The 25210-nt window shown below is 51.7% G+C and overlaps 1 protein-coding gene and 1 long non-coding RNA gene across 5 annotated transcripts in view; one reads left to right on the plus strand and one right to left on the minus strand.

The window, feature by feature from the left end:
- The window catches only part of ARHGEF10L (Rho guanine nucleotide exchange factor 10 like), a 150050-nt gene that overhangs the window by 70204 nt on the left and 54636 nt on the right, over nucleotides 1-25210 (minus strand). For all 4 annotated transcript variants that reach the window (XM_084787943.1, XM_084787944.1, XM_084787941.1 and 1 more), the window contains 5 exons: nucleotides 22407-22589; nucleotides 21714-21747; nucleotides 6518-6609; nucleotides 5289-5372; nucleotides 3095-3264 (listed from right to left, as the gene is read on the minus strand). In XM_084787943.1, the coding sequence (XP_084644069.1) occupies nucleotides 3095-3264; nucleotides 5289-5372; nucleotides 6518-6609; nucleotides 21714-21747; nucleotides 22407-22589 (563 nt within the window). The remainder of the gene's footprint in view (nucleotides 1-3094; nucleotides 3265-5288; nucleotides 5373-6517; nucleotides 6610-21713; nucleotides 21748-22406; nucleotides 22590-25210) is intronic.
- Nucleotides 8006-10695, plus strand: LOC311600864. The gene is made up of 3 exons (XR_014780387.1): nucleotides 8006-8300; nucleotides 8561-8710; nucleotides 9985-10695. It is a non-coding gene; the product is annotated as an uncharacterized lncRNA (long non-coding RNA).

Genomic DNA, 25210 nt, shown 5'->3' on the forward strand with positions numbered 1-25210 from the left:
GAGAAGGAAAGGGAGGAAAAAGAGGGAGGGAGGGAAGGAGGAAGAATAGGGAGGAAGGGAGAGATGGAGGGAGGGAAGGAGGGATGGGCCACCACACGGAAGCATAGATGGCGGGTGACCGGTTTATATGCTATCTGGAGAACGGCTAGACAGAAGAAGCAGACGTTTAAATGCATGGCCTGTGTGAGCCACGGGGCATTCTGATGAAGCACACAGACAAGAGAGACACGGTCCACTTCCGGACAGACAGACTAGCACAAAGATGGAGCAGGGATTCTACAGGTAACATACAAGTCTTGGCTCCCCACTTACGAGCCAGGGGAGTCTCTGGACCTCTCTGAAGTCGCAGTTTCCTCACTTGTAAAGTATCTGTGAGAGGTTCTGGACCTCCAGCTTCATGTTTGGCTGACAATGCTATCTGGACACCCCACGTACAGCCCAGAGCTTAGTTACCATTCAAAGCTGGGAGCCATAGCATCCCATCCTTTAATGTGTCCTCTGTACTTATTAAATAGACAGAAGAATGGATGGACGGAAGAGATGAATGGATGGCAGACAGATGAGTGGATAGCGTCTTCTTACCCATATATGAAGCTGAGTCCTGGCCTTGCCATTCTCTGGCTGTGCTGTGTGACCTTCACCATGCCACCTAACGTCTCTGAGTTTTGCTCATATAAGTGAAACTCTTAATGTGAGCAGTACTGACCACTGAGCTGTCAGTACACTGTGCAAGCTGGACTCTATCCTGAGACCTACTCTGTTATAGAGTGAGACCATGAAGCCCTTGGCCTTCTGGCTCTTTACCTCTCTATGGGTCAAAGGCTAGGGAAGTATTAGGGGCCAAGGTCACTGCTGACTGAGCAGAATGAGACTGAGGCCGGTGTGGGTGCTTCAGGACAGACCCATCCTTCCCAGGCGGCCCTAGCTGGGTCACAGTAACTGGTTATAAAGAGGTCATGGGGAAGATCTCACTGCAGCCCACCTCACACCCAGCAAACGCTCGCTGAGCATGGTAGCCAGTGAGACCGTCACTTGGGGATGATGAAAGCTCAAGATAGCTGCTCACATCTGAGTCAGTGGCTTCTCCGGCAGTCCCTTTAGAGACCCTTTTGATCAATTTTTGGGGGCTAGAGTTGATTGGCCTGGGCATCTGGAAGTGGGGACTCCCCTAGATCGCTTGGTACTAGGGTTCCAATCAGACTCCAAAGACAGGATAAAATATTTCCCCAGATGCCTGCCACCCAGAGCCCTGCAGCACATGTGGTACACACAGCACATGTGCAAACATTTGTGGCCCTGAAACACGCAGTGGCTGCAATGCCAGGCAGTAAGCAGGGGACCCAGAAGCTCAGGAGAGTAAAGCCCCATAGGCAGTGCTTAGCAGCATCCCTAGGCAGAGGAAAAGCCGTACACACCCTCCCATCTCTCTGGGAACCAGCCATTAGGGAGCACACAGGCCTTAGCAGATGGATATAGAAAAGACTCTCCTGCTAAAAATCCCTCCAACTGCACTATGGGACATTGCTGAGAAAGAGTGCAAAGCCCCCAGCCAGCCTCTATCACTGAGTGAGTTCGCTAAGGAGCAAAAGGTCCCCACGGGCCACAGATCCAATAGGAGAGGCCCACTCCAGCACTCCTTAAAGGTAATGGGCCACTTGTGCCCCCTGAAGTCAGAGGGTTTAAAGGCAAACTGTGAGTGGGGGTCCCAAGAAGCAGACTCCTGGCATCTGTGACATCAACCAGCTCCCTAAGGCTAAGGCCATCTCCACAATTCCCTCACTCAGGGGATCCTGGGGTTCCCTCTCAGGTGATGGCATTACCTGAGGTATCCCCCACCACACTCAGTTTATGAGGTGCTAGGGACCAGAGCCTCCTGCATGCTAGGTAAGCACTCTACCAACTGTGCCATACGCCTAGTCCTCGCCACATTCTTAAGATCTGTCATAACCAGCATCTCCTTCTAGACCATAAAGGTCTGGCAAGCCTGGGTCAGGTCTTCCTGATCCCACAATATTTCACCCATGACCTAAGAGGATGCTCAGTAGGGTCTTAAAAATTATGTTTTGGCTGGGCATGGGAGCGTACGTCTTTAATTGTAGAACTCGGGAGGCAGAGACAGGCGGATCGCCGTGAGTTCGAGGCCAGCCTGATCTACAAAGTGCATCCAGGATAGCCAAGACTACACAGAGAAACCCTGTCTTGAAGAAAAAAAGAATTCTGTTTTGTAGTCAGCAAGCATTAAGACCCTTCCTATGGCATGACCTATCCTGAGACGTCTGGGATCCAGACGGTTGAACTTTCCCACCACAAGGCTGAGTGAAAGCTTTCTGAACTATTCTAGCCAGCATGCCTCTCCCAGGGGGTTCCTGAAACCCAGGAGCAGACGGGGATCCTGTAAGCCTTCCCAGGAAGTCTGCGGATGCAGCTGGAGCTAGCCCCTAATCCCAGGCATACTGTGCCCACCCCCCACCATGTCTAAAGGGAACTCGAATGGGCAAGACCCTTAAGCTCCGCCCACTGAATCTCAGCCTCTGCATGGAACACGAGAAGAGCAGGGACAGTGCAGGAGAGGAACCAGATGTCCACCCTCATCTGGCTCCTCATAAAGCAAATGCCTGGGCCAGAGCAACTCTGGTGCAGTCCCCAGTTCATGTGCCACCATCACCTGTCTACTCCCCAGGGCAAATGGAACTGTGTGGGTCTGAGGGTGTATGTACCTGGTAGGGCAGGAAAACCAAGCCGACTGAGCCAAGGATCAGCTCTAATCATTTGGCTGGACTTCGTAGACCACTGTGTTGAGAAGAATTCTGAAAACCAATCTGAGCCTAGGAACATCGTGAGCAATTGACCCAGTCTGCACAGAATTGCAGAGACTGGGGGAGCGCTTGCCCCTGTTCTAGGTCCTCCATGACCAAGCAGTGAATCTCAGGTTACTTTCCCGACTCAGGACGACCCAGTGATCACTCGCCATATATTACTGGAAACTGACGTTCCCCAGACAGGGGTGTCTAGGGCCTGGCCCTCACCACCCACATCCCTCCCTGAAGGAGTCGGAGTGCCCAGACTCTCAGTAATGCTCCGCCAGGCTCCTCACCTTGGGTTGGAAGGACCCTCGGTGCTTGGTGGGCTCTGCCTCCGGTTTGGTCTCCTCCCCAGAGTCCTCGCTGTAGCTCTCAAACTCACTGGAGCTCCAGCCTAGGTCCTCAGCCTCACGTGGTGCTCCGGCACGATGCACATCCTCGGTAAGTGGGCCCCGCTCTGCCCCTGCCAGCCAGGGACAATCTGGTGAGCCAGAGGCCCCACCACCACCACCCAAATCTGGAACCCCAGTGGTTAAGGCCGAAGGAAGGGAGGGAGGATGGAGCAGGCGTACTGGTCTGGCCCCAGACTCAATTCCACTTTATCAGAGGCTGTGTCAGCATGTCCCCCAACCACTCTACAAGAGAAAAGCCTAGGAACACAGGAATGTACAAGAAATGTACCCAACTCCTTCCTTAAGGAAGGCTCCTTAACACACCCCTCTGAACAAGCAGGGTGCTCACTCTCAGCCTCTCTGGCATTGTTTTGCTAGAGAGAGAAAAACAAAACAAAACAAAACAAAAACAAAAAACCTCACAGCCAAGTCCAGCGGGAGCCCTAGCATGCCCCTGGGCTACTAGAGATTTCTAACACTTCAATGAGAAGACACAGGAAGGGGCTGGACTTCCTCAATGCTGCCTCTCTCCCATGTGGTCCACACGGTCCATGCGGTCTACAAGGGTCCAGGAGGGGGTGCACCTGGCCCAGAGTCCAGGAGGAACCCTGGCTTTTAAGGACAACAGGAAATGCTTTAGACTGGGTAGTGGGACCAATGAGATGAGTGTCCTTGCTCTAGAGGGGCAGAACCCAGCTGGGCACCTGTGGAGGGTAGGAGAGTCATGACTCAGGAGCTGTCTAGCTTGGTGTTTTTGAGTGTGGATCTCTCATGGGGACCTGAGGTTTGCCTATTCGACCAGGCTAGCTGGCCAGTGAGCCTGAGGGACCTACCTCTGACTCTCTAGCTGTTGGATCTATCGTGCCCAGCATTTTTATATGGGTTCTTGGGACCAAACTTAAATCCTCCTGCTTGGCCGCAAGCACTTTACCTCCAGTCATGGGGAGAATATTTTTAAGCCAAGATGCTAGTGACGAATGTCTCTGAGGACGGAGCAGCAGGCCATACCAGCTGTGACCTTGAAGGAAGGCTGGGTGTACTATTTCTACATTGGATACCCTCAACAGCTATTGCCCGAGGAGACAAACCCCAGATCCTGGGGTTGCCCAGAAGAAGACCCACAGTGACACCCACGTTCAGAGAAGACCAGGGCCAGGCCATCAGCTGCTTGGTTTATTCAGGTGAGAAATCAATGTGAGGGGGCCCTCCTGGGTCAGCCACTGGGACTGCCCCGCTCTGGGACACACCCCATCAGCTACCTCCCCCAGGATCCAGGCCTTTTCAGACTCCTCATCCGCAAAATGAAGCCATAATATCCTCAACCACAGATTACATGGCAACCAGTGAAGAGCACTGCTGTGTGCCTGCAATCCCAGCCAACCTCAGGGGCTGATGACAGAAGGTAAGTTCAAGGCCAGTCTCAGCTACATGGCAAGACTCTGTCCCCAAGCACCAAGGGTCAGAGATATAGCTCTGGGGTAGAGTGCACAAACTCTTGGGTTTAGATCTTCAGCACAGCACACACACTCTGTGTGTGTGTGTGTGTGTGTGTGTGTGTGTGTGTGTGTGTGTACACACACGCACACACACATGTGTACAGAGTGTATGTGTGCATGTGTGCATGTGTACAAAGTGTATGTGTACACACATGTACATATAACTGCATATATAGAGAGAGCGCAGCCTGGCTTAATGTGGCTCAATCCTCCCCCACCACCTGTTCCTCTTTCATCTTCAACTCAGAGCCTGTCTGTGTCACCCTGCAGGGCTAACGACCTTTCAAAGGCTTCCACCGCTGCCCTGGGAAGCCTACACAGCTAACTCATTTGCCCTGGCGTTAATCAAGTCTTGGGGAGGTGAGATGACCTTCAGAGGCTCACAGTTTCATGTCATCCTACCCAAGACCCCAGACCCTGCCCTGCCCTGTTTGCGCAGACCCAAGGTTGTGCCTCGTCCCTGCTTGTGTATCTCTACAGGGTGTGAAAGGTGGGGACAGAGAGCACTGGGGACAGAAGGAAAGGAAGAGACCATCCTAAGCACGGCTCTCCCTCCCTGTCCCAGAGAAAGGCCAGGGAGAGAGCCAGAGAGGCCATACCGGGCTGATGGGCGTCTGGGCTCTCACAGGGGACGTCGTCATAAATCACATCTTCCTCCAGGGCGGGGAAAGTGAATCGGTCGACTGGTAACAGAGGGCAGAAAGGTCACCCAAGTGGCACATGGTAGTAGCAGCCATGGAAGACCAACCAGCTGGCAGCCATCCACGCATCCTGACTTTCATCATCTCGGATACAAGTCACTGTTTTCCTCTGGCCCACTGGCCTTCTCCATGCCCGCCACAGACCCCACCTTGCCTCCCTGCTTCCCACAGACCTCCATCCTGGCCACGGCACCTCCAGAGAAGGCAACGATGGACGCCAAACCCCAGAGTCGGGGCTGGGGAATCTAAGTACTGGGCCTCCTAGAGAGGCCCTAACATCTAAGCGGTGCCTTCCTGAGCATCCAGAGGCTGGCCATCCATCCATCCCATTCTCCGCTGGGTCCAGACTGATCACCCATCTTTAACATCGCAGTCCTGACCAGCCTCTCCTGGATGGTCATGCCCATTCTCCTTTGTCTGATTCCCTCACCCACCCTCTGAAGGGATGAGCCACAAATGTGATCATATCACTCAGGGGAACTAGGAACCTGGCGGCCTGCTTCACCCCTAAATGCATCGCTCTAACTTGGGCCACTTGGGGACCCTGGCCCTTGTTTGTTTTTTGAGGTTTTGTTTGTTTGTTTGTTTTGTTTTCTTTCTGGTTTTGTTTTATTTGGTGTTTTTTGTTTTGTTTTGTTTGTGGGGTTTTTTTTTTTTCCAAGACAGGGTTTCTCTGTGTAGCCTTGGCTGTCCTGGACTGTTTGTAGACCAGGCTGGCCTCGAACTCACAGAGATCTGCCTGCCTCTGCCTCCCCGAGTGCTGGGATTAAAAGCATGTACTACCCTACCCAGCCTGGACCCCGGCTCTTAAAGAAGCTGCCCCTCTCAATTGTGTGGGAACTACCTGAGTCTCCTCCCGGCGCACCTGCCTCAGTCACTAGGGAGCTAACTCTGTCCATGACCAGCCTCTTGCTGGAGACTGAGAGTGGGCAGAGCAAGCTGGATTAAAGATCAAGGTTCTGGTGAGCAGAGAGTGGGCAGTCCACTACAGACAGCCACCAAGTCTGTGGCAACCCTCTAAATATGTGTCCACTTGGCTCTCTAGCACCCAGGCCAGCTGTTGGCCTGGAGACTAAGAGACTACCTTGGTTCTACCTGGGGTGGGTGGCGGGTCGGAAGCAACTTACTGCGACGTGAGCTCTTCCGCTTCCAGCTGGAGCGCCGGACCCCAGAGAAAGCTGCGCCCACGGCATCCCCATTGCTGACCACAGCGGGTGTCCTGCAGAGAGATGGCCCAGTGAAACTTCCGCCTCTTACCATACTGAAAGGATGGCGGCTGTGAAGGATAGCTTAGTGGTTAGGCCCTCAGGTCATCTAAGCTGGCTGGTCTTCAAAAAAGAAATAAGCCTTGGCTCCGGTTCAAGACTGCTAATGTAATGCATTTGCAATATTTTTACTGGGCATAGAGTTCTCTGCTCTTATGGAAATATACTGTCTCCTTATGGAAAGCAAAGACTCCGTTAACTCCTATACCCTTGTTCCTCAGCACAGAAGCATCAAACCGTTCTGGTTTTGGGGAATGGCTCATGTTTGAATGTTTGGTTCTAAAAACTGCTTAGTTGAATTTCATTGAAATAAAATCACAACATGAACGTCGACCCGAGATCATCTTTAACAGGCTCTAGAATGGCTTTAAACATTCTTCTGCTGTTTTGTACTGGGTACCTTTGTAAAACAGAGAAGCCATCTCAGCACTGATGATATAAAACCAAAACAGATGGCCAGCTGTGGGAAACACTCACCCCCGTGAGTTGCCGGACCCAACATCTGCCAGACATCTAAACCTCCATGAACAATTAGACAAGCACGCCCACCTCATTTAGTATGCAAATTTGTTTTTGTCTTTAACAAATGGTAAAAGTATACATTTGCCAAAGAATTGTTTAAAATAAATGTCTTAATGACCTATTGTTGCTAAATATGTGGCACGTATACCTATTTTTGTACACCTGTGTGTCTGAGGCTGGACACAAATTTCTCAGGTGAAAAGGAATCATGATTTGAGAAGCGCCTAAGGAGTTTTATCCCTGTCTCCAGGCTGGGAAACAGGCTCCCTCAGTCTCTCACTCAGGTCACTGGGATAATTAAAGGACGAATAAACACTGGTCTGTCTGTGTGAGGACTGTGTTCTCCCACTATTTGAAAGCTGAGGTTGAAGGCAGGTGAGATGGCTTGCTGCCAAGTCTGAGGGCCTGAGTTTGATCCCCAGGAAAGATCCAACCTCCTTACATTGTCCTCAGATACATACACACACACACACACACACACACACACACACACACACACATACACACATACACACACCCCACAAATACATAAACAAATAAATAAAATAAAACATTTTTAAAGCTGAGGCTTGCAATTAAATCTTCACCCACACCTGAGCCCCACTGTGTCACAAGGCCCTACCCTACCTGTCTAGGGTGGTTTGAATGAGAACGGCCCTGATAGGTTCATATATTTGTGCTTACTCCCCAACTGAGCTGTCAGGGAAAAGTTAGGAGGCGTGGCCTTGTTGGAGGAGGCGTGGCACTGGCGTGGGGGTGGAGGGGTGCTTTGAGATATCAAAAGTCCATGCCAGGCCAAGAGTCTCTCTGCTGCTGCCTGTGGATCAGGATGTAGCACTCAGCTGCAGCCACGCAGGACAACAGGCTGTAAGCAAGCACCCAGCCAAATGTTTTCTTTGATAAAGGTCGCCTTGGTCATGGTGTCTCTTTGTAGCAAAAAAAAAAGTGACTAAAGAAGATGAGTTGGTAACAGGAATTGGAGCTTTGCTGTGACAGGCATGCCCATGCCGCTCGCTCGTTGGCAGAATGTGGACCTTGTGGCTTTGGACTGGAAAGGCAGTTGGACATTTTAAGCAGAGTTTACCGGGCCACCCTAGTAGGAGCATAAACGGTGGTGCTGAAGGTGATGTAGACAGTGTGTGTGTGGGGGGGGGGGGGGGGGTCAGGGGAATAGCACCAAAAAAAAAAAAAAGCTATAGAGGAAAAGAATATTAGTCGGTGGCCCAGTGACCGTTCTTGTGATATTTTGGCAAAGAATGTGGCTGCTTTTTGCCCTTGTCCAGAAAAAGTCTGCCAGAGGCTAAATTGAAGAGTTTTGGTTGGTGGTGTTGGCAGAGGAGATTTCAAGACAGCCCAGTACTGATTGTGTTGTGCGGTTATCAGTGAGCCGTGCTGTGCAGATCTATAAGGAAAATAACAAGCCAGTGAGCAGCACCGCCCCCCCCCATGGCCTCTGCATCAGCTCCTGCCTCCAGGTTCCTGCCTTGCTTGAGTTCCTGTCCTGACCTCCTTCACTGATTATGATGTGGAAGTGTAAGTCAAATAAACCCTTTCCTCCCCCACGATGCTTTTGGTCACGGTGTTCCATCACAGCAAGAGTCACCCTGACTTGGACACCTGTCTAACCATCATTTTTTATAGGGAAGGTGAGAAACAGCGCTCAGCGTAGAATTGCAGGAATTGCAGGCACCAGTTAGGCCTCCACCACTGAGTCTCGCTTTGTGGTCCTGCCAAAGCCCACAGGCTAAAATGCTCACCTACCAGGGGACAGTGAGAGGAGATGAGGTCTTTTGGGAGGAGATTAGGTAATGAGACAGAGACCCATGTGAGGGATCAATACCCTTAGGAAAGTTGCCACAAGCAGCCCCTTCCTCCTCCCACCACAAGAGTTCACAGGAAGGTGACAACCATCTTTAGGTAAGAAAGTGGCCCCCAGCCGACTCCCAGCCTCCTACCATCTTGATCTTAGCTTCATCTTTGCTTCTGCACCCTGAGGCCTCACACCTTGTACTGGAGACAAAGCCAGGCTACTGTTGGAGGGTCCGGGAAATAATATCAATATTGAACCAAGGTACCAATATCAAATCACTGATCACTCACTGTGTGTCCGGGACACGAGGGAAAGCTACTTGGGCCCCCTTGTGGAGTCCAGCTTGTCCAAGGACAGCTAGCATATGTGTAAAGATAATAAAAAGTCCAACTTGAATCGAGGTCTCAGTCTGTGCCCAGGGTCCAACTTGACTCAAGGTCTCAGTCTGTGCCCAGGGTCCAAGGACAACCAGCTGTGTCTAAAAATATTCCACTGCCCCTGAAATGTACTAATCAGCTTAAAAGAGCTGGACAGACCCCCGACGCGTCAGCTCAATAAAATTCCTGTGGGCATTGCATCGACATCGGACTCCGTTTCTCTCTGGGGACTCCAGTACCCAGTAACACCACCTGGCCTGCATATGCCAAGCTTGGCCACTCCATCAGTGCAGAGGAGAAAGGATTGGGGAGAAAACCAGAGCGTTCAGTCTGAAAGAGGCGTTCACACGGGGCAGACAGCTTCAGGAGAGCAGAAGGCCACCCAGCCTGCCTCCATCCCACAGAGCCCGAAGGCCTCATGTGCCCTTCCTCCCCTCTCACAGACAGTGATGGCCTGCTCTGCCCCACCTGCCCCACACCTTCAGCCCCAGGCACAGCAGGAACACGGTGCCCAGGGACCAAAGCTATGATAGAGAACATCTGCTGTGTATAAGACGCCCCCTCACCTACCCTTCCTTCCCCCTCCCTCCTCTCTCTCCCTGACTTTCTTCTTTCTGCAGGAAGTGCAGTCCCAAGTCTTTCACGTGCCAGGCATTTGTGCCACTACTGCACTGAACACCCAGGTATTGCCTCATAGCAAGCCGGATGAACGGTGCCCAGGAGAAAGCCTGGCAGCCAGCTCAAAGGCTATTACGACTTTGCTAACAGCAGATGCTGTGTAAACTTTCAAGTTGACCTCAAGGTGGGGCCGGGCATTACTGGGTGAGGTCAAGTAGCTTTAGTGGGACCTGAAGAATGAGCCTCCCAGGTGTGTTACAAGAGCATGGGCAACAGCGCGCACAGGTCCTAAAGCTACGGGCCAGGGGGAAGGTGTCATCTATACACAGGGTCACTTTCCTGCCAGCTTCCACGGCCCAAGCCTCCAGGCCAGTAAGAAAGAACACAACTGAGATCTACATAAAGCTGATATTCCCACAATGCTGTTTGTTTGTTTGTTTTGTTTTGTTTGGGGCTGGGGATGGTAAGAAAGGGTATGGTAGCCCAGGCTGGCCTCAAACTCATTCATTATGTAGTGAAGACAACTTTATATTCCTGATCCTCCTGCCTCCACTTCCTAAGCACTGAGCTTGTAAGTGTGCACCATGCTTGGTTTATTCGGTGCTGGAAATGGCACCCAGGCCCTTGCACATGTCAAGCAAGCATTCCACAGCTGAGCTATATTCCCCAGCCATTCCCACAAAGCCATGCTCCAGAGGCCCACAGATGAAAGGCAGGAGTCCCAGGCAGGTAAGAGGGAAAAGGACTCCCTACATGAGGTTACACACCTAGCAGAGGTTCAGACTCAGGGTTAGTGTACACGGAAAACATGGCATCTCCTCCCTCCTGCCCGGCCTGTGCCCTCAGGGGACAGCCCCTCCCAGCTGCTGCCAGGAAAAGCCACCTGGGGCACTGACACTGCCCAGCTGGCATGGACCGTTCTCCCTCTGAGCAAACACTCCTGAGCTTCCTCCAACGCTCCAGATAATGACCACCATAAACACCCATGAGAGGCTCATTACCAAGGCTTCATGTGTACTTCCGCGCTCCTGAGGCCTCACGCCTTGCACTGGAGATAAGGCCTGACTACAGTTACACCACCTGGCCTGCACTTGCCAGGCAAGGCCATTTATGCTGAGGATAAAGACGGGGAGGGGGTAGCAATCAGAAAGAGGAGTTCACACTGGCTTCCCAGGATGCCAAAACTCTCCCAGCATGCCTCCAGGCCCACAAAGCCCCAAGACCCTATGTGTCTCTCTTTCTTTCTCACAGTCCAGGCTGGCTTCGAACTCACAGAGTAACACTTGTTGAAAAGATCTTCTGTTTGTTTGGTTGGTTTTTTTTTTAATTACTTAATTTATTCAGATTACCTCTCAATTGTTTTCCCCTCACTTGTATCCTCCCGTTCCTCCCTCCTTTCCTCCCTCCCTCCCTCCCTCCCTCCCTCCCTCTCTCCCTCCTTCACTCTATTCCCCTTCCCTAGGTCTGTGACAGAAGAGGAACTGTTCCCTCACCATATGGTCATTGACTATCAAGTCTCATCTTGGTAGCCTGCTTATCCTTTCTCTGAGTGCCACCAAGCCTCCCCACCAAGAGGAAGTGGCCAAATCTGGGGCACCAGAGCTCATGTCAGACTCAGTCCCTGCTCTCCACACAACTGTGGAGAATGTCCTGTCCATTGGCTAGATCTGAGTAGGGGTTCGATGTTTACTGTAAGTATTGTCCTTGGTTGGTGCAGCAGTTTGAGCAGACACCCCTGGGTCCATATCTGCCCATCATGATATTCTTCTTGTAGGTTTCTAGGACCCTCTGGATCCTTCTATTTCCCCATTTTCCCATATATCTCTCACCTCGAATCCCAATAGGAAGTCCCTGCACCTATCCCAATCTCCTGGTAGTTGAAGACTTTCATTGGACATCCCTTTTGGGCTAGTGTCCAATTATAAGTGAGTATATACCATGTGAGTCTTTCTGCATCTGGGTTAACTCAGTTTGGTTGGTTTTTTTGTTTTGCTTTCTTGAAACAAGAGTTTCTCTGTGTAGCTTTGGCTGTACTGGAACTCACTCTTTAGACCAGGCTGGCTTTGAACTCACAGATCCATCTGCCTCTGCCTCCTGAATGCTGGGTGAGATTAAAGGCATGTGCCACCACAACAAGGCTCTCTTTTTTCTTTTTTTTTAAAACTGTGTCTCACTGCCTGGAACTCACTATGGAGCCCAGGCCAGGTTCAACCTCAAGGCTTCTGCCTCAGGGCATGTGAGACAGCTCAGCAGGTAAAGATGCTGCCACCAAGACTGAACCTCCATGGTGGAAAGAGAGAACCGACTCCTACAAGTTGCCCTCTGACCTCCGCATCCCATGCATGTCCGTACATACACATAAACAAATGCAACTGACAGCTCCTTCTGCTCTGCCCCGTGAGTGCTAAGATTGCAGGAGTTCCCTTGGCCACCCTGGCCAGACAAAGCTGCTGGGGTGCAGCTCAGTTGGTAGAATGCTTACCCAGCATTCATGAAGCCCTGGGTTCCATCCCAGCACCAAGTAAAACAGGGTGTACAGGCTCAGGCCTGCAGTTCTGGCACCTGAGAGGCTGGAGCCAGAGGATTGTGAGTCCAAGGCCAGACTGAACCACATAATGAAACTCTGTGTCAGGTCCAAAGAGCCCAAGCCAGGCTTTGGGTGACGGGAGTCACTCGAGTCACTCAGGAGATCCTACAAGATACCAGCTTCCAGAGCCTCACCCTGGGGACTCCCCAGCCTGGGCAGGGGATTCTACTAATTCTGATGAGCAACGGAGTAGAGCCCCAGGATGCACAGGTCAGAGGTGAGCAGCACCCACCAGTTCCAACAGCCGGAAGACAAATCCCACCTCTGCCATTTGGTCCAAAGCACAGGGGACAGTCACGAAACTTAAACCAAGTGAACTATCACTTCCATTTCCTCCCATGAGGATGTAGGAAGATAGTAAAGCATTCAGCATGCCTCCGTGCCTCAGTTTCCACATCTGTGGAATGGGCCACGATTCCTCCCTCTGAGGGTCCTGCTGCAAAGCAGATAAAGAGATAGCTAGATGACCAGGCCTGCTAGACTCTGGCCTGTGGTACATCGTCAGGCCTTCCCTCGGCCACTCCTGGTACAGTGTCGCCTCTAACCATGTGCTCACCTCTCCATGCTATAGCCAGGGTCCCTCCCATAGAGATGGCCTCCAGGGCACAGTCTGTCCTGTGATTTCTACCCCTGGACACAAGTGTGGATACTCAGTGAATGGCATGGTGAAGAGCCACACAGGGGACAGTCAGAGGGGCAGGAGGGGGTGCTTCATACTAACCTCCACAACAGTCCTTAACAGGAACTGAATGCTAGGGACACCAGAGATCCATTTCTCATGGCCTGACTCCACAAACACAGGTACCACCCCAAATCCAGTTACTGGCCTGCTTGGGGGGCTCCCTATCATCTGAAGGGTCTGGGGTCACCAGCCAGAAAACAGACAGGCATCACACCCTCACCAACAGTGAAACAAGCACCACGTGGGGGTGTTACTGAAAAACACAGGTTCCCATGGGAAAATGTTCCCTATGTGTAATTAGGTTTTAAAAAAATTAGTGAGCAATGAAAGGGCAGGCACAATAAAACCACCAATCTACAAGAACCAAACTGCATGCTACGGTGTGTAGCTAGCAGAGACTCGAGGCAGCAGCTGGCACACATGAAAGGCTGGCCCCGGCCTGTCATCTTCTGACTTCGATGTTTTTCTACAATAAACATGTATGACTTAATGAAGGGGGTGCAGAGAAGGAGAATGATGCCAGGATGTTAGGAACTGATTCCTGGGGCAGGGAGATGCGGTTCAGCAGGTAGAGCATTTGCCCGGCAAGAAAGTCCTGGGTACCACGTGAACTGGGTGTGGCTCACATCTGTAATCCCAGCCCTGGGGAGGGAAAGGCTTCAGGATCAGAAGTCGAAGGCTATCCTTGGGTATAGAGTAAGCTTGAGGCTAGCCTGGGCTACTGGAACCTGTCTCCAGAGAGAAAGAGAGAGGAAGGGGGAAGGAAGGAGGGAGGGAAGGAAGGAAGGAAGGAAGGAAGGAAAGAAGGAAGGAAGGAAGGAAGGAAGGAAGGAAGGAAGGAAGGAAGTCAATTCCCAGGAACCACCATGAACTCTGTAAGGGTGCTTGCTGCCAAGCCTGAAGAGTTAAGTTTTAACTCCTGGGATCCACATGGGAGAAGGCAAGACCCAACTCCCGCCATACATGCTATCCTCTAATGAGCTCCACACATGTGCTATGACACCACCATCCCCTGCCCATTCAAAATAAACAAACCAATGAAGTAGAGAGGGGTCTTTTTTACATTTGAAACAGGTCTAAGTGGCCAAGCCGGCCTGGAAGTCGCTATGTAGCCCAGCATGCCTCAGAGCAACCATCCCATCCCCGCCTCCACCTCCAGAGCCAGCCCAGAACACAGGGTCCGGAAGCTGCCTGGGTTTGACCCGAGCTCTGCCCACCTCGCTCTGTGACAGCAGGCTACTGTTCCACCCTTCCTGTACCTGTTGCCACATCTGTAATATGTGGTTGTGGCAGGGCCTGTCGGTGAACATTTGTGTCATAAGGACTGATGCGATAAGCAAGGTGACATTCCTAGCACTGGGCCTGGCCTGTAATGAGTCCAGATACATGCTGGGCGTTGTTATCTGGCTATGGAGCTGTTACACATGCCACCGGCTCACCCGGTATTTCGGAACCCCAACCTGGGCACCCAGTAAAGAGTGACGGAAGGGTGGGACGAAGGAAGTGAAGAGCTAGAGAGCCCAGCCAGTCAATAGAGCTCTGCCCCAGACACACACACAGAACACTGGAGAAGCCCAGAGCCCATGCATGTCAGCCAGCCTGCCTCCTCCAATCAGGTGTTCCACCTCTCTGCAAAATGAGGCCAATTGTCACTCCCTCATCTAGAGCTAAGTCTTAGTCTCCTGCAGTTAGCAAGGCTAATCACCATAAACCCAAGATGTTACCAAAAAAAATTTTTTTTAACTAAAAATTAAAAAATAAACTTGTTATCTTAGAATTGTGGAGCTTGCTGGGCATGGTGGAGCATGCCTTCAATCCCAGCACTCGGAAGTCAGAGGCAGACAAGATCTCTGTGAGTTGGAGGCCAGCCTGGTCTACAAAGCGAATCCAGAACAGCCAAGGCTACACAGAGAAACCTTGTCTTAAAAAAAAAAAAAAAAAAGAACTGTGGCAGTTGAGACAGTCTGAAATGAGTTTCCTTGAGGTGGCAAGGTGGCAGGCTAGATCCTCTAGGCTCTAGAGCAGAGATTCTCATCCTATGGGTTGAGACTCCTTCAGGGACCAGACAACTCTTTCACAGGGGTCACCTAAGACCATCAGAAAACCCCAGGATGTTTACATTATGATCCATAACAGTAACAAAAAATACAGTCAGGAAGTAGCAACGAAATAGTTTTATGGCTGGTGGTCCCCACAAGGAGCTGCATTTAACGGTTCTGACATCAGAAAGGTTGAGAACCACTGGTATAAGGTAGTTCTGGCACCTTCCCTTCTCTGACTTCTGGCCTCCCTCTTATGAGGACCCTGTGATGACATCAGGCCACCCAGAGGACCCAGGATCACCTCCCCATCTCCAGATCCCAGATTAGAGTCCCTTGGCCACCCACGGCGCGTGTTCGTGGTCTCTGAGACCAGGATGTGGACAGCGCTGGAGGACAGCTGTTACTCGGCCTCCATAGTTCTGTGAGACAGACTGAGATGTGTGCAGTAGGCACTGTGAGCATAAGGCCCGTGCCAGGGTAGGACATAGCCCCCACTCCTCCATGTCGGGGCTGGAGGTGGGGAAGGCTAACAGGGCTGAGTCTCATGGCTGTGGGGACCCAGGGACACCCTCACACTCCACTCGGCTTTGCATACATAGTCCAGGTCTCACACATGCCTCCTGCTGAGACAAGGAAGCTGAGTCACTTTTGCCCTGGACCCTCAAAGGACCTAGGATCTGAAGGGCTGTGGTGTAGACAGTGAGAGAGAGGCCTTGAAAGCAAGGACACCAAAAGAGACAGTGGGCCTGGGATGATGGCACACGTTGTCTAGAGGCAGAGGCAGGCCGTTCTGTATAAATTCAAGGCTAGCCTGGTCTACATGGCGAGTTCCAGTGTGGTGAGGGCTACCAGTAAGAGACTGTCTCAAAAAGGAGGAAGAGGGGGGGAAAAAATCAGTTCTAATTTTCTGTGCAAGGGGCACAGAGAGGCTTCAATGGGAAAAGAAGTCTGACACCCCCACCCCCCACCCCAAATCCTCTCCCAGGGACTCTACCTGGCCTCAGGCCCTGCCCAGTATAGAACCCAGAAAGGGAGTTCGGAAACTCTCAAATACAAGAGGACCCCCAGCACTGCCTATAGCTCTAGGGAAGGTCTGAGGCCATATGGAAAACCTTGAGCATGCCTTCTGTAGACTGAGATGGCTGGCCTTCCTGGACTGACTCAAAAGCTCCCATGCTCCCCACACCTGGAAGCTCAGAAGCACAATCCTGGTCCAATAGGGAGGATGGGTCTCCCAGGCCCACTAGTGCCCCCCCACCCTGACTTCTCTCAGGCTGCAGGCCGAGGTAACGGAGCCCAGACAATGAGCATTATAGCACGCCTGGTCCAAGTGAGCCCAGGAAGGAGAAGACAGAGAAGGCAGTGATAGTCAAGATAAAAAAGCCTGAACCACCAGAAAAGGCTGGGGTAGCTAAGAGTGTTCATGGCAGAGGCAAAGCAGGCAGGAAAACCAAGCAATGCTGGAGGGGGCTAGAGTCCAGGCGCTATGCTCAGCAGGCAGAGGTGTGGGCTCCTGTCCTGGAGAAACAGCGGACAACAGCTGTCCTCGGCTCACTGACCCTGCCTCTACCGTGACCTCAAGGCTGCTTCTCCAGCCCTGATTCCCTTAGTTAGCACTTACAGTGAAGAGATTGGGAGTAACAGACTCCAAAGTTCACCAGAACCGTCCAAGCCCTCAGACTCCGAGGGGACAGCCCCACCATCAGCTGCCTCGATGAGATGACTTCCTTCCTCCCGTCACCTCAGCTGCCTATCTGCAGAGTAGGTATGATGGCTGGTGCCTGAAGTGTGAGTGACACACTCATGTGGTAGCTCAGTAAGTATGGCCACAGCGACTGCACTGCTGGGGAGCTCCAGCTGGGTGGCCTCTCAAACCACTCAAGTCCCCTTTCTGCTTCCCACTGGCTTCTGGCCTGGGCCCCATCACAGTCCTCTTCGTTTCCATGGAAACACTGAAGACCTCCTTCCCGGCCCTCCTGGTCCTTCCAACCGTCACCTCTTCAAGGACTGCCTTCCACTGTCCCCTGTGTTGGGGAATGAGGTAAGGCCTGGGCAAGAAACAAAACTTAACACCCCACCCCCAAGAATGAGTCCCTGTCACCTGGGAGCTGGCCAGCAGGTAGGAGACACAACCTATCACCTTCACAAGAGCTGGGGGGAAGGGAGACCAGGTCTTTCATGCAGTTCCCACTTCAAGAGAAAGGGTGTCACCTAGAGCCACACACCACCAGACTTTAGTACCAGGCACTACAGAGGCTCCCCAGGCAGGGTCCCCAGGACATCTGGGAAACTGCTCTCCCAGGAGCTCAGAGCTCACCTCTCAGAAGGTAACATTTGTAAAACACAGACTGGGGCCAGGTAGGCCCTCCCACCAGGACCCAGTCACAGCCCCCTAGAACTCCTGGGCTGCTAGCCAAAGAGGCCTCAGTCCTAGCCTCTTTTCAGAGGAGTGTGTGTACGTGTGTGCGTGAGCATGTGCGTGTGTGTGTGTGTGTGTGTGTGTGTGTGTGTGTGTGTGTCCATACCACATATCTACAGCCTTGCCTCTGGGGGAAGAGGGGAACATGACAGAGTTTATATTCCAGAGATGGAAAGATACCTGGACCTTCAGCTGCAAGCCCGGTAAGTGGTCAACAGGACCACTGCCATTAGAAACTACATTAATTGGGCCCAGGGGTCCTGCTCAAACTAAGGCACCAGCCAAGGACAATACAGGCGGTAAACTTTAAACCCCTACCCAGATCTAGCCAATGGTCAGAACAGTCTCCACACTTGAGTGGAGAGTGGGATATGACTTTCTCACATACTCTGGTGCCTCACATTTGACCATGTCCCCTGGAGGGGGAGACTTGGTGGCACTCAGAAAAGGACAGCAGGTTACCGAGAAGAGACTTGATGCCCTATGAGCATATACAGGGGGAGGTAATCCCCTTCAGAAACAGTCATAGGGGAGGGGAATAAAGGGAAAAGGGGAGGGAGGGAAGAATGGGAGGATACAAGGGATGGGATAACCATTGAGATGTAACAAGAATAAATTAATTTTAAAAATTAAAAAAAAACAGAAAAAAAAAAGAAACTACATTAATGTCATTAGTGCCTGCTAATAGAAAGGGAATACCTAATGCGTTGCCAGCCTGCTCCTGCCAAGCAGACGGCTGAGCCCTGTAGTTTTGCCCTTGTGCCTCCCAGCACCACCACCTGCTGCTTCCACACAGTGAGCTGGGCGAGGACATGAAGAGACAGAGAAGCCTGCAGCCCTCCAAAGCCAGAGGCAACAGGGCACCTGCTCACCTGCTACTGTGGCCACTAGCCATATGATATTATGGTGTGGATATGAAATGTTCTCCCAAAAGGAGGGTCACTAGCTGATGGGTTTTTGGGGGTGCTCACTCCACGACTGGTTCAATCCTTTGCATTTGGTTTAGATTTGAGACAGGGTCTCTTGCCCAAGCTGGCCTCAGACTTCTATGCAGTCAAAGATCTGAGCAACAGGCGTGTGCCACCATGTCACTTATTGAAATGCTGGGGATTTCTTGGATGCTGGACAAGCCCTCTACCAATTGAGCTAGATCCTAGACCTGGCTTAAAATGAGACCTGGATAACGGTTCTCCCTACTTCTCTCTCTCTCTCTCTCTCTCTCTCTCTCTCTCTCTCTCTCTCTCTCTCTCTCTCTCTCTGTGTGTGTGTGTGTGTGTGTGTGTGTGTGTGTGTGTGTGTGTGTCTCAGTTGTTCGCTCGCTCCCTTTCCCTCTCCCTCTTGCTCCTGGCTGCCTAAATATGACCAGCTTTCCTACTTCATGCCTTCTTGTCATCATCCTCCTGCCTCAGCACAAGGCCTATAAACAAAACCATAGGTCAGAACGAATCTTCCCTCCTGTAAATTGCTGGTCTTTTTTTTTTAAATATTTACTTATTTATCATGTATACAGTGCTCTGGCTGCATGTACACCTGCAGGCCAGAAGAAAGCATCAAGATCACATTATAGATGGTTGTGAGCCACCATGTGGTTGCTGGGAATTGAACTCAGGATCTCTGGAGGAGCAATCAGTGCTCTTAACCTCTGAGCCATCTCTCCAGCCCAAATTGCTGGTCTTGAATAAGGAAGAAACCTCCGAGCAGCTGCATTCTCTGTCCTCTGCCTCCTGGTGGCAGATGTGACCTGCCCTCACACTGGAAGCCTATGGGCTGCATAAGCCAGGGCTAAAGCCACATTCCAGGCACACTTAGGAGGGGTGAGTTCCCTCTTCAGCCTTGTTTACACCTAATGACCCTGCGAGGTATTTACCATCATTCCATTGAGCTGATGAGGAAACTTGGCCTCAGAGAGGTTGCCAGACAACCCAAGCTCACACAACTAGACTGAGCTTCAGAACTGGGCCCAGGGGTTAGAGAGATGATGGCTCAGCGCTTAGCACTGACTGCTTTTCCAGAGGACCTGGGTTCAATTCCCAGCACCCACATGACAGCTCACAATAGTCTGTAACTCCAAGATCTGACACTCTCACCCAGACATACATGCAGGCAAAACACCACTCTGTGTGTGTGTGTGTGTGTGTGTGTGTGTGTGTGTGTGTGTGTGTGTGTGTGTGTGTGTGTGAACAAATTTTAAAAAATAAAAAATAGAACTGGGGCTGGAGAGATGGCTCAGGGGTTAGGAGCACTGTCTGCTCTTCCAGAGGTCCTGAGTTCAATTCCCAACAACCACATGGTGGCTCACAACCATCTATACCCTCTAAAGCCCTCTTCCAGCGTGCAGGCGTACATGCAGACAGAGCACTCAGACATAAAATAAATCAATAAAACCTTTTTTTAAAAAAAATAGAACTGGGCCCAGTGCCACTAAGAGAAGATGTTCAGGGCAACAAGGCAACTGTCCTTTAGGCTAGCTTCGAGCAGGTGGCAGAGAGGCAGGACAGGATGAAGGTTGAGAGAGAGAAACAGGAGTCTGGCCCCTCGCGTCTAAACTATTTCCCACTCTGAGCCATCCTGACCAGGCCAGCCAAGAGCTAGAAATATTACACCTAGACAGCTGATGGGGTCACTGGACCATTCGGCCTCAGCATGAGGACCAGTGCTGACCTGACATATGATCTAGCTAGGATCATTGAGGCAGAGCTAAGGACACAGCAGGTGACTGGGCAGCAGGTACAGAGAAGGTGCGCCAGAACAATCTAGAAGAATGCAACTACCACAGTCCCAGCCCTGAGCTCAGGCCCTGGGAAGGAAATGGAGCAAACAGACAGATCCCCCCAAGAGGGGTGTCCTTTCTTGTACCTCAAACTGCTCCAGGAGAGCCCTGTCTATCTGTCCAGGGACTTCTCAATCTAGATATTTTCTCCACCCTGCCCAGCCCTGTATGAATTTACACTCATGCTCAGCAAGACCTCCTGATACAGCCCTTCCCATCATGCCTCAGACCCCTGGACATCCATCCATCCTCTAATTCATCCTGTCTCTAACACCCCCGACAAGTTCTCTGCCACTTACCATATTTTTCAGACCATAACACACACTTTTCCCCCCTAAAAGTGGCAGGGGGAGGGGGAAGGAATTAGGGTGCGCCTTATGGTCCAATTGCTGTTTTTACTGTCTTTCTTGTTCTACTGCTCTGAAAACTGGGTGCGTCTTATGGTCAGGTGCATCTTATAGTCCAGAACATACGGTAGTCTCCCGGTATTCCCATGGGAATCCCAAACAGAGCCGATTCCCCCAGGCAATGCAGAGAAGCCAGCTAATCACAGAGGAGAGAAGAGGTGTCCACACGCTGAGCTTGCTCACCCACCCCAAGCCAGGCAGAAACCCTAAGGGTCCACCCACTCAGCATGAGCAATGCCTTTGGATGAGTCCCTCCCTCCCTGGCAAGGGCATCTATCGCCCGAGACGTGGGGCCATCTGCCTGAGAATTAGCCTTCGACTCACATCACCGAGGGAGACAAGGGGCCCTCTCCCCACCTCACATCAGGACAGACAGGATTTCAACTCAGGACTCCAGATGCCATTAACACACAAACACACACAAACACACACACCCACACATACTAAATAAATAAATGCAAGATTTTTAATTTAAAAAAAAAGAAACAGATTGGTATTTGCAGAGGTCATCAACAACTTAGTTCCATGGACAGCTCTGGAGAATGAGTCTCCTCTCATTTCCATTTCAAGCAGGAACACAAGGATGCTGGGATAGTCTGCGAGTCCACCTAGGCCACTTGGGTAAGTGAGAGAGGCCTTGGTGTGGGACTCAGGACAGCCTGGCCTCTTCCTGTGCAACAGGCTCCCAGGCAAAAGAAAGAAAGAGGTCACCAGCGAAACCTCAGCGGGGACCTTATTCAGAAGACCCTAGCCACTGCTCCACCCTGTCCCACGCTCCTGTCCTACATCACTGTGTTCCCAGTGGGGAGAGCAAGCTCACTTACTCTGTCTGAGGTGGTACAGCCGCTGGGTCCGGGTCTGTGGGAAGAGCGAAGGAAGACGGCCTGTCAGGCAGAGGCTGGCCCCAGGAACTAAATCTATTCCCACCCCCTGTTCCCCGCCCCTCCAAGGAACCAGGGTGCCTCTTGGATTCCCCTGCCTTTACCTAGGCTCTGTTCTATTGAGTAATCTCCCTACCTGTCCTGCCTGCCCCATACCACCCCCACTGCCCAACCTCAGTTGGAACCAGCACCCCGCCTGCCAGGCTTCCACCAACCCCAGCTCTCTTGGGAAGAGTCACTATCTGCAGGAACTTCCGGCTGATCCAGTCCCCAGAGTCACCCAGATGACAGAGCTGAGAACCCAGCAGCTAACATTTATAACATGACTGGGCCTTTCCCACCCCTGGGGTGCTAGCTCGCCAAGCAGACAGATAGGTTCTTTGGAGCCATCGCTGGAAGGCTACAAGAGCTCAAGGGCTTGTGTCCCTCAGCGGAAACTCAAGCCAAGGCTCCATTTAGGCCCCGCCAGAGTGCAAGCCAGATGTTGTCGGAATGCTAGGAATTCCTTTCCCGAGAGAAACGGGGATACAGCCTCTTCCCGGTGGCTCCCTCTCCTGCTTCCTAGGGACCCTGGGAGCCTGAGATTCCCCACCAGCTCTCTGGGATTTGCCTGCAAGACTCCCAGAGACACCTCACCTGGGCCAGGGACAGTGTCAAAGCGGATCAGCGAGGGCTCTGAGTCTCCCTCAGGGGGAAGGCCAGGGACAAGCAGGCCAGCGTTGGTGTCTTCATCATCACTGTCATCAAACTCAAAGGCTTCTCCGGAGTCCTCCTCCACCTCGGGGGAGGGGCCTGGGGCTCTGGGAGCCAGTGGATCTCCTGGAAGAGAGGAGGGGTTTGTGGGCTGTGGGACAGGGTCTGTAGGCTGAGTAGCAGTTCTGGAGACTAGGGTCCATGCTGCCAGAGGGTCCTACTATGTTCCTAAAGCATGCTGGGCACGGGGTCAGGTCTCGGAGGAGAGGGCAGTGGAAGCATTCCGAGAACAGTCTCCTTTTAGTCTGTTGGTCTCACTATGTGGCCCAGGCTGGCCTGGAACTCAGAGAGATCCACCTGCCTCTGGCTCCCGAATGCTGGGATTAAAGCCATCGCGCTGGCTGATTTCCTAGTCAGGGAAGACACCCAGTTCTGTATGTCCGCCTGCTGGCTCCTTCTGTGTAGGGGCAGCTGAGAGCAAAGCAGGCTCTTTATCCCATATGAATGGCCTCTTAGGAAGACTGTGGCTGGAAGGCAGATGACCCCCAGGTGCCGGAACAGGACTGGCTGGAGCAAGGTATGAGACCTGGGTTCCCAGTACAGAGGTCTCCAGCAGGGCCTGGCTTCCTGCTCCTCCCCTCCAGCTTTGTGCTCTGTCCCCGTCACAGCTCAGCTCAGAGGTCTCCCTAAGCTCACTGACAGGACGCCTCCCTCCGCTCCAGCCTCTAGCTTTCCTCACCTTAGCCTTGCATGGCCAGCATTGGCTAACTCCGCATGGCATGTAATCCGCTCCAATTGTGGATCCCCCAAATACCTTAGCGGACTGTGCCCTTTACTGTGAGGGCCTGACTGGCCCAGAGTGGGGCTCTGGCGCTTTTGTCTAAATCCTGAAGGGCTGGGGTTTCCGTCTACCGGAGCAGCGCGACGCTCCTGGCTCTGAGGGTCCTCCTGCGGCAGGGCTACACAGATGAAAGCGGAATCTCACCCCTGCAAGTTGTGTCTCTCAACAATCTGCCCTTGATTCCCTCTTCCGTACAACAGAAGAGAAAAGCAGTACTCCCTAAGGCTGGCTGCAGGGCCCCGAACATTTCTGAGACTTGACATAACTGATGCAGAGAGGGGTGATGCTGCCAGAGCATCCTTCCCACACACTGTGGGAGCTCAGAGCATCCCACTGTGGGACAGTAGCTCCCTACCGATATGACACCCCCAAAGTGTCAGTGTCTCCAAACATTGTTGTATGTTCCCCCTAGAGAGCAAATCCCTACTAGTTGGGAATTTGGGGGGGCAAGTGTTTCTCCCAGAACAGCATCGACTATCTAAGGCGTCCAACTTGAAGGACAGATGGTAGAGCCTGCTTGAGACCCCCTCCCACCACAACCCCAAGGACATGAGTGGGGGCGGGGGTGGGGTGGGAGGAAGAACAGAGCAGAGAACACAATGGAGGGGCCAGAGGGTGAGCAAATGGGTAGCCACCTCCAACTCCAATAGTCTCTCCCACCCGGAAGACTTGATTCCTCCCCATGGTGGCCAGCAGGTTCTCAAATGTGACAGGCAAACATGCAGATGGGGACCAGTTCTCAAGCCAGATGCAGTGACTCACACCTGTCATCACAGCACTTGGGAAGTTGAGGCAGGAGGATTACAGATTTGATGTCAGCCTGGGCTACAGAGTGAGAGCCTGACAAAAAAGAAAGAAAGAAAGAAAGAAAGAAAGAAAGAAAGAAAGAAAGAAAGGAAGGAAGGAAGGACAAACTAGAGAGATGATGTCTCAGCAGTCAGGAGAGCTGACAGAGGGCCTGAGTTCAATCCCCAGTATTTGCATCCGGCAGCTCACAGCCACCTGTAACTCCAGATGCAGGGACCCAATGCAAAGCTGTCCTCCGACCTCCACAGGCACACTGTCTCACACACACACAATAATAGTAACAATAATATATTTTTAAAGAAATGAATCACAGAGGCAGAGGCAGGCCAGCCTGGTCCACAGCGTGAGGTCCAGGATAGCCAGAGTTACACAGAGAAATCCTGTCTTAAAAACAAAAACAAACAAACAAAAAGAAATGAATCTCTTGCTTCAGATATGTAAAGACACGTAATTATTATTCAGTGATGTTCATGAAACTGCATTTGGTGGCACAATACCAAATACAACCCACTTGGTACCAGGTTGATAATTTCAGATACTTTAAAGATTTCTATTAACAAATTAAGACTAGGCACAAATTTTAAAAATTATTTATTATGTTTATATGTGTATGTATATAAACCAACTGCCAGAGTACTGTAGTGGAAGTCAGAGGACGACTTTTGGTAGTCATTTTTCTCCATCCACCATGTGGGTCCCAGGAATAGAACTCAGGTCCTTTGGCTTGGCAGCAATCACCCGTACCTGCTGAGCCATCTCACCAGCCCACATCAAGTACAATTTTGATACTGTTTTCGACAGTTGTATCAATTATATACATAGTGCGTGCATATGGAGCCATGCATACATGGGTGTGTGCACATGTATGCCACATGCATGTGTGTACAGAACCCTCTGCCCTCTCCCTTTTCTGTCCACTCCAGCCACACTGTTCTTCTTGCTGCACAGGAATGTGGCAAGCCAGCTCCTGACTCAGGACCTTTGTACTGGCCACTTTAGGGCCCAAGATGTTCTTTCCTCAGATATCTTCTGCTCCCACCTCTTCAATCCACTGCCTGCCATTGGTCAGTGGGGTTGCCATGGAGACCCTGCAACTCCC

Source organism: Acomys minous, assembly GCF_964271855.1.
Source record: "Acomys minous genome assembly, chromosome: 6".
NCBI lineage: Eukaryota > Metazoa > Chordata > Mammalia > Rodentia > Muridae > Acomys > Acomys minous.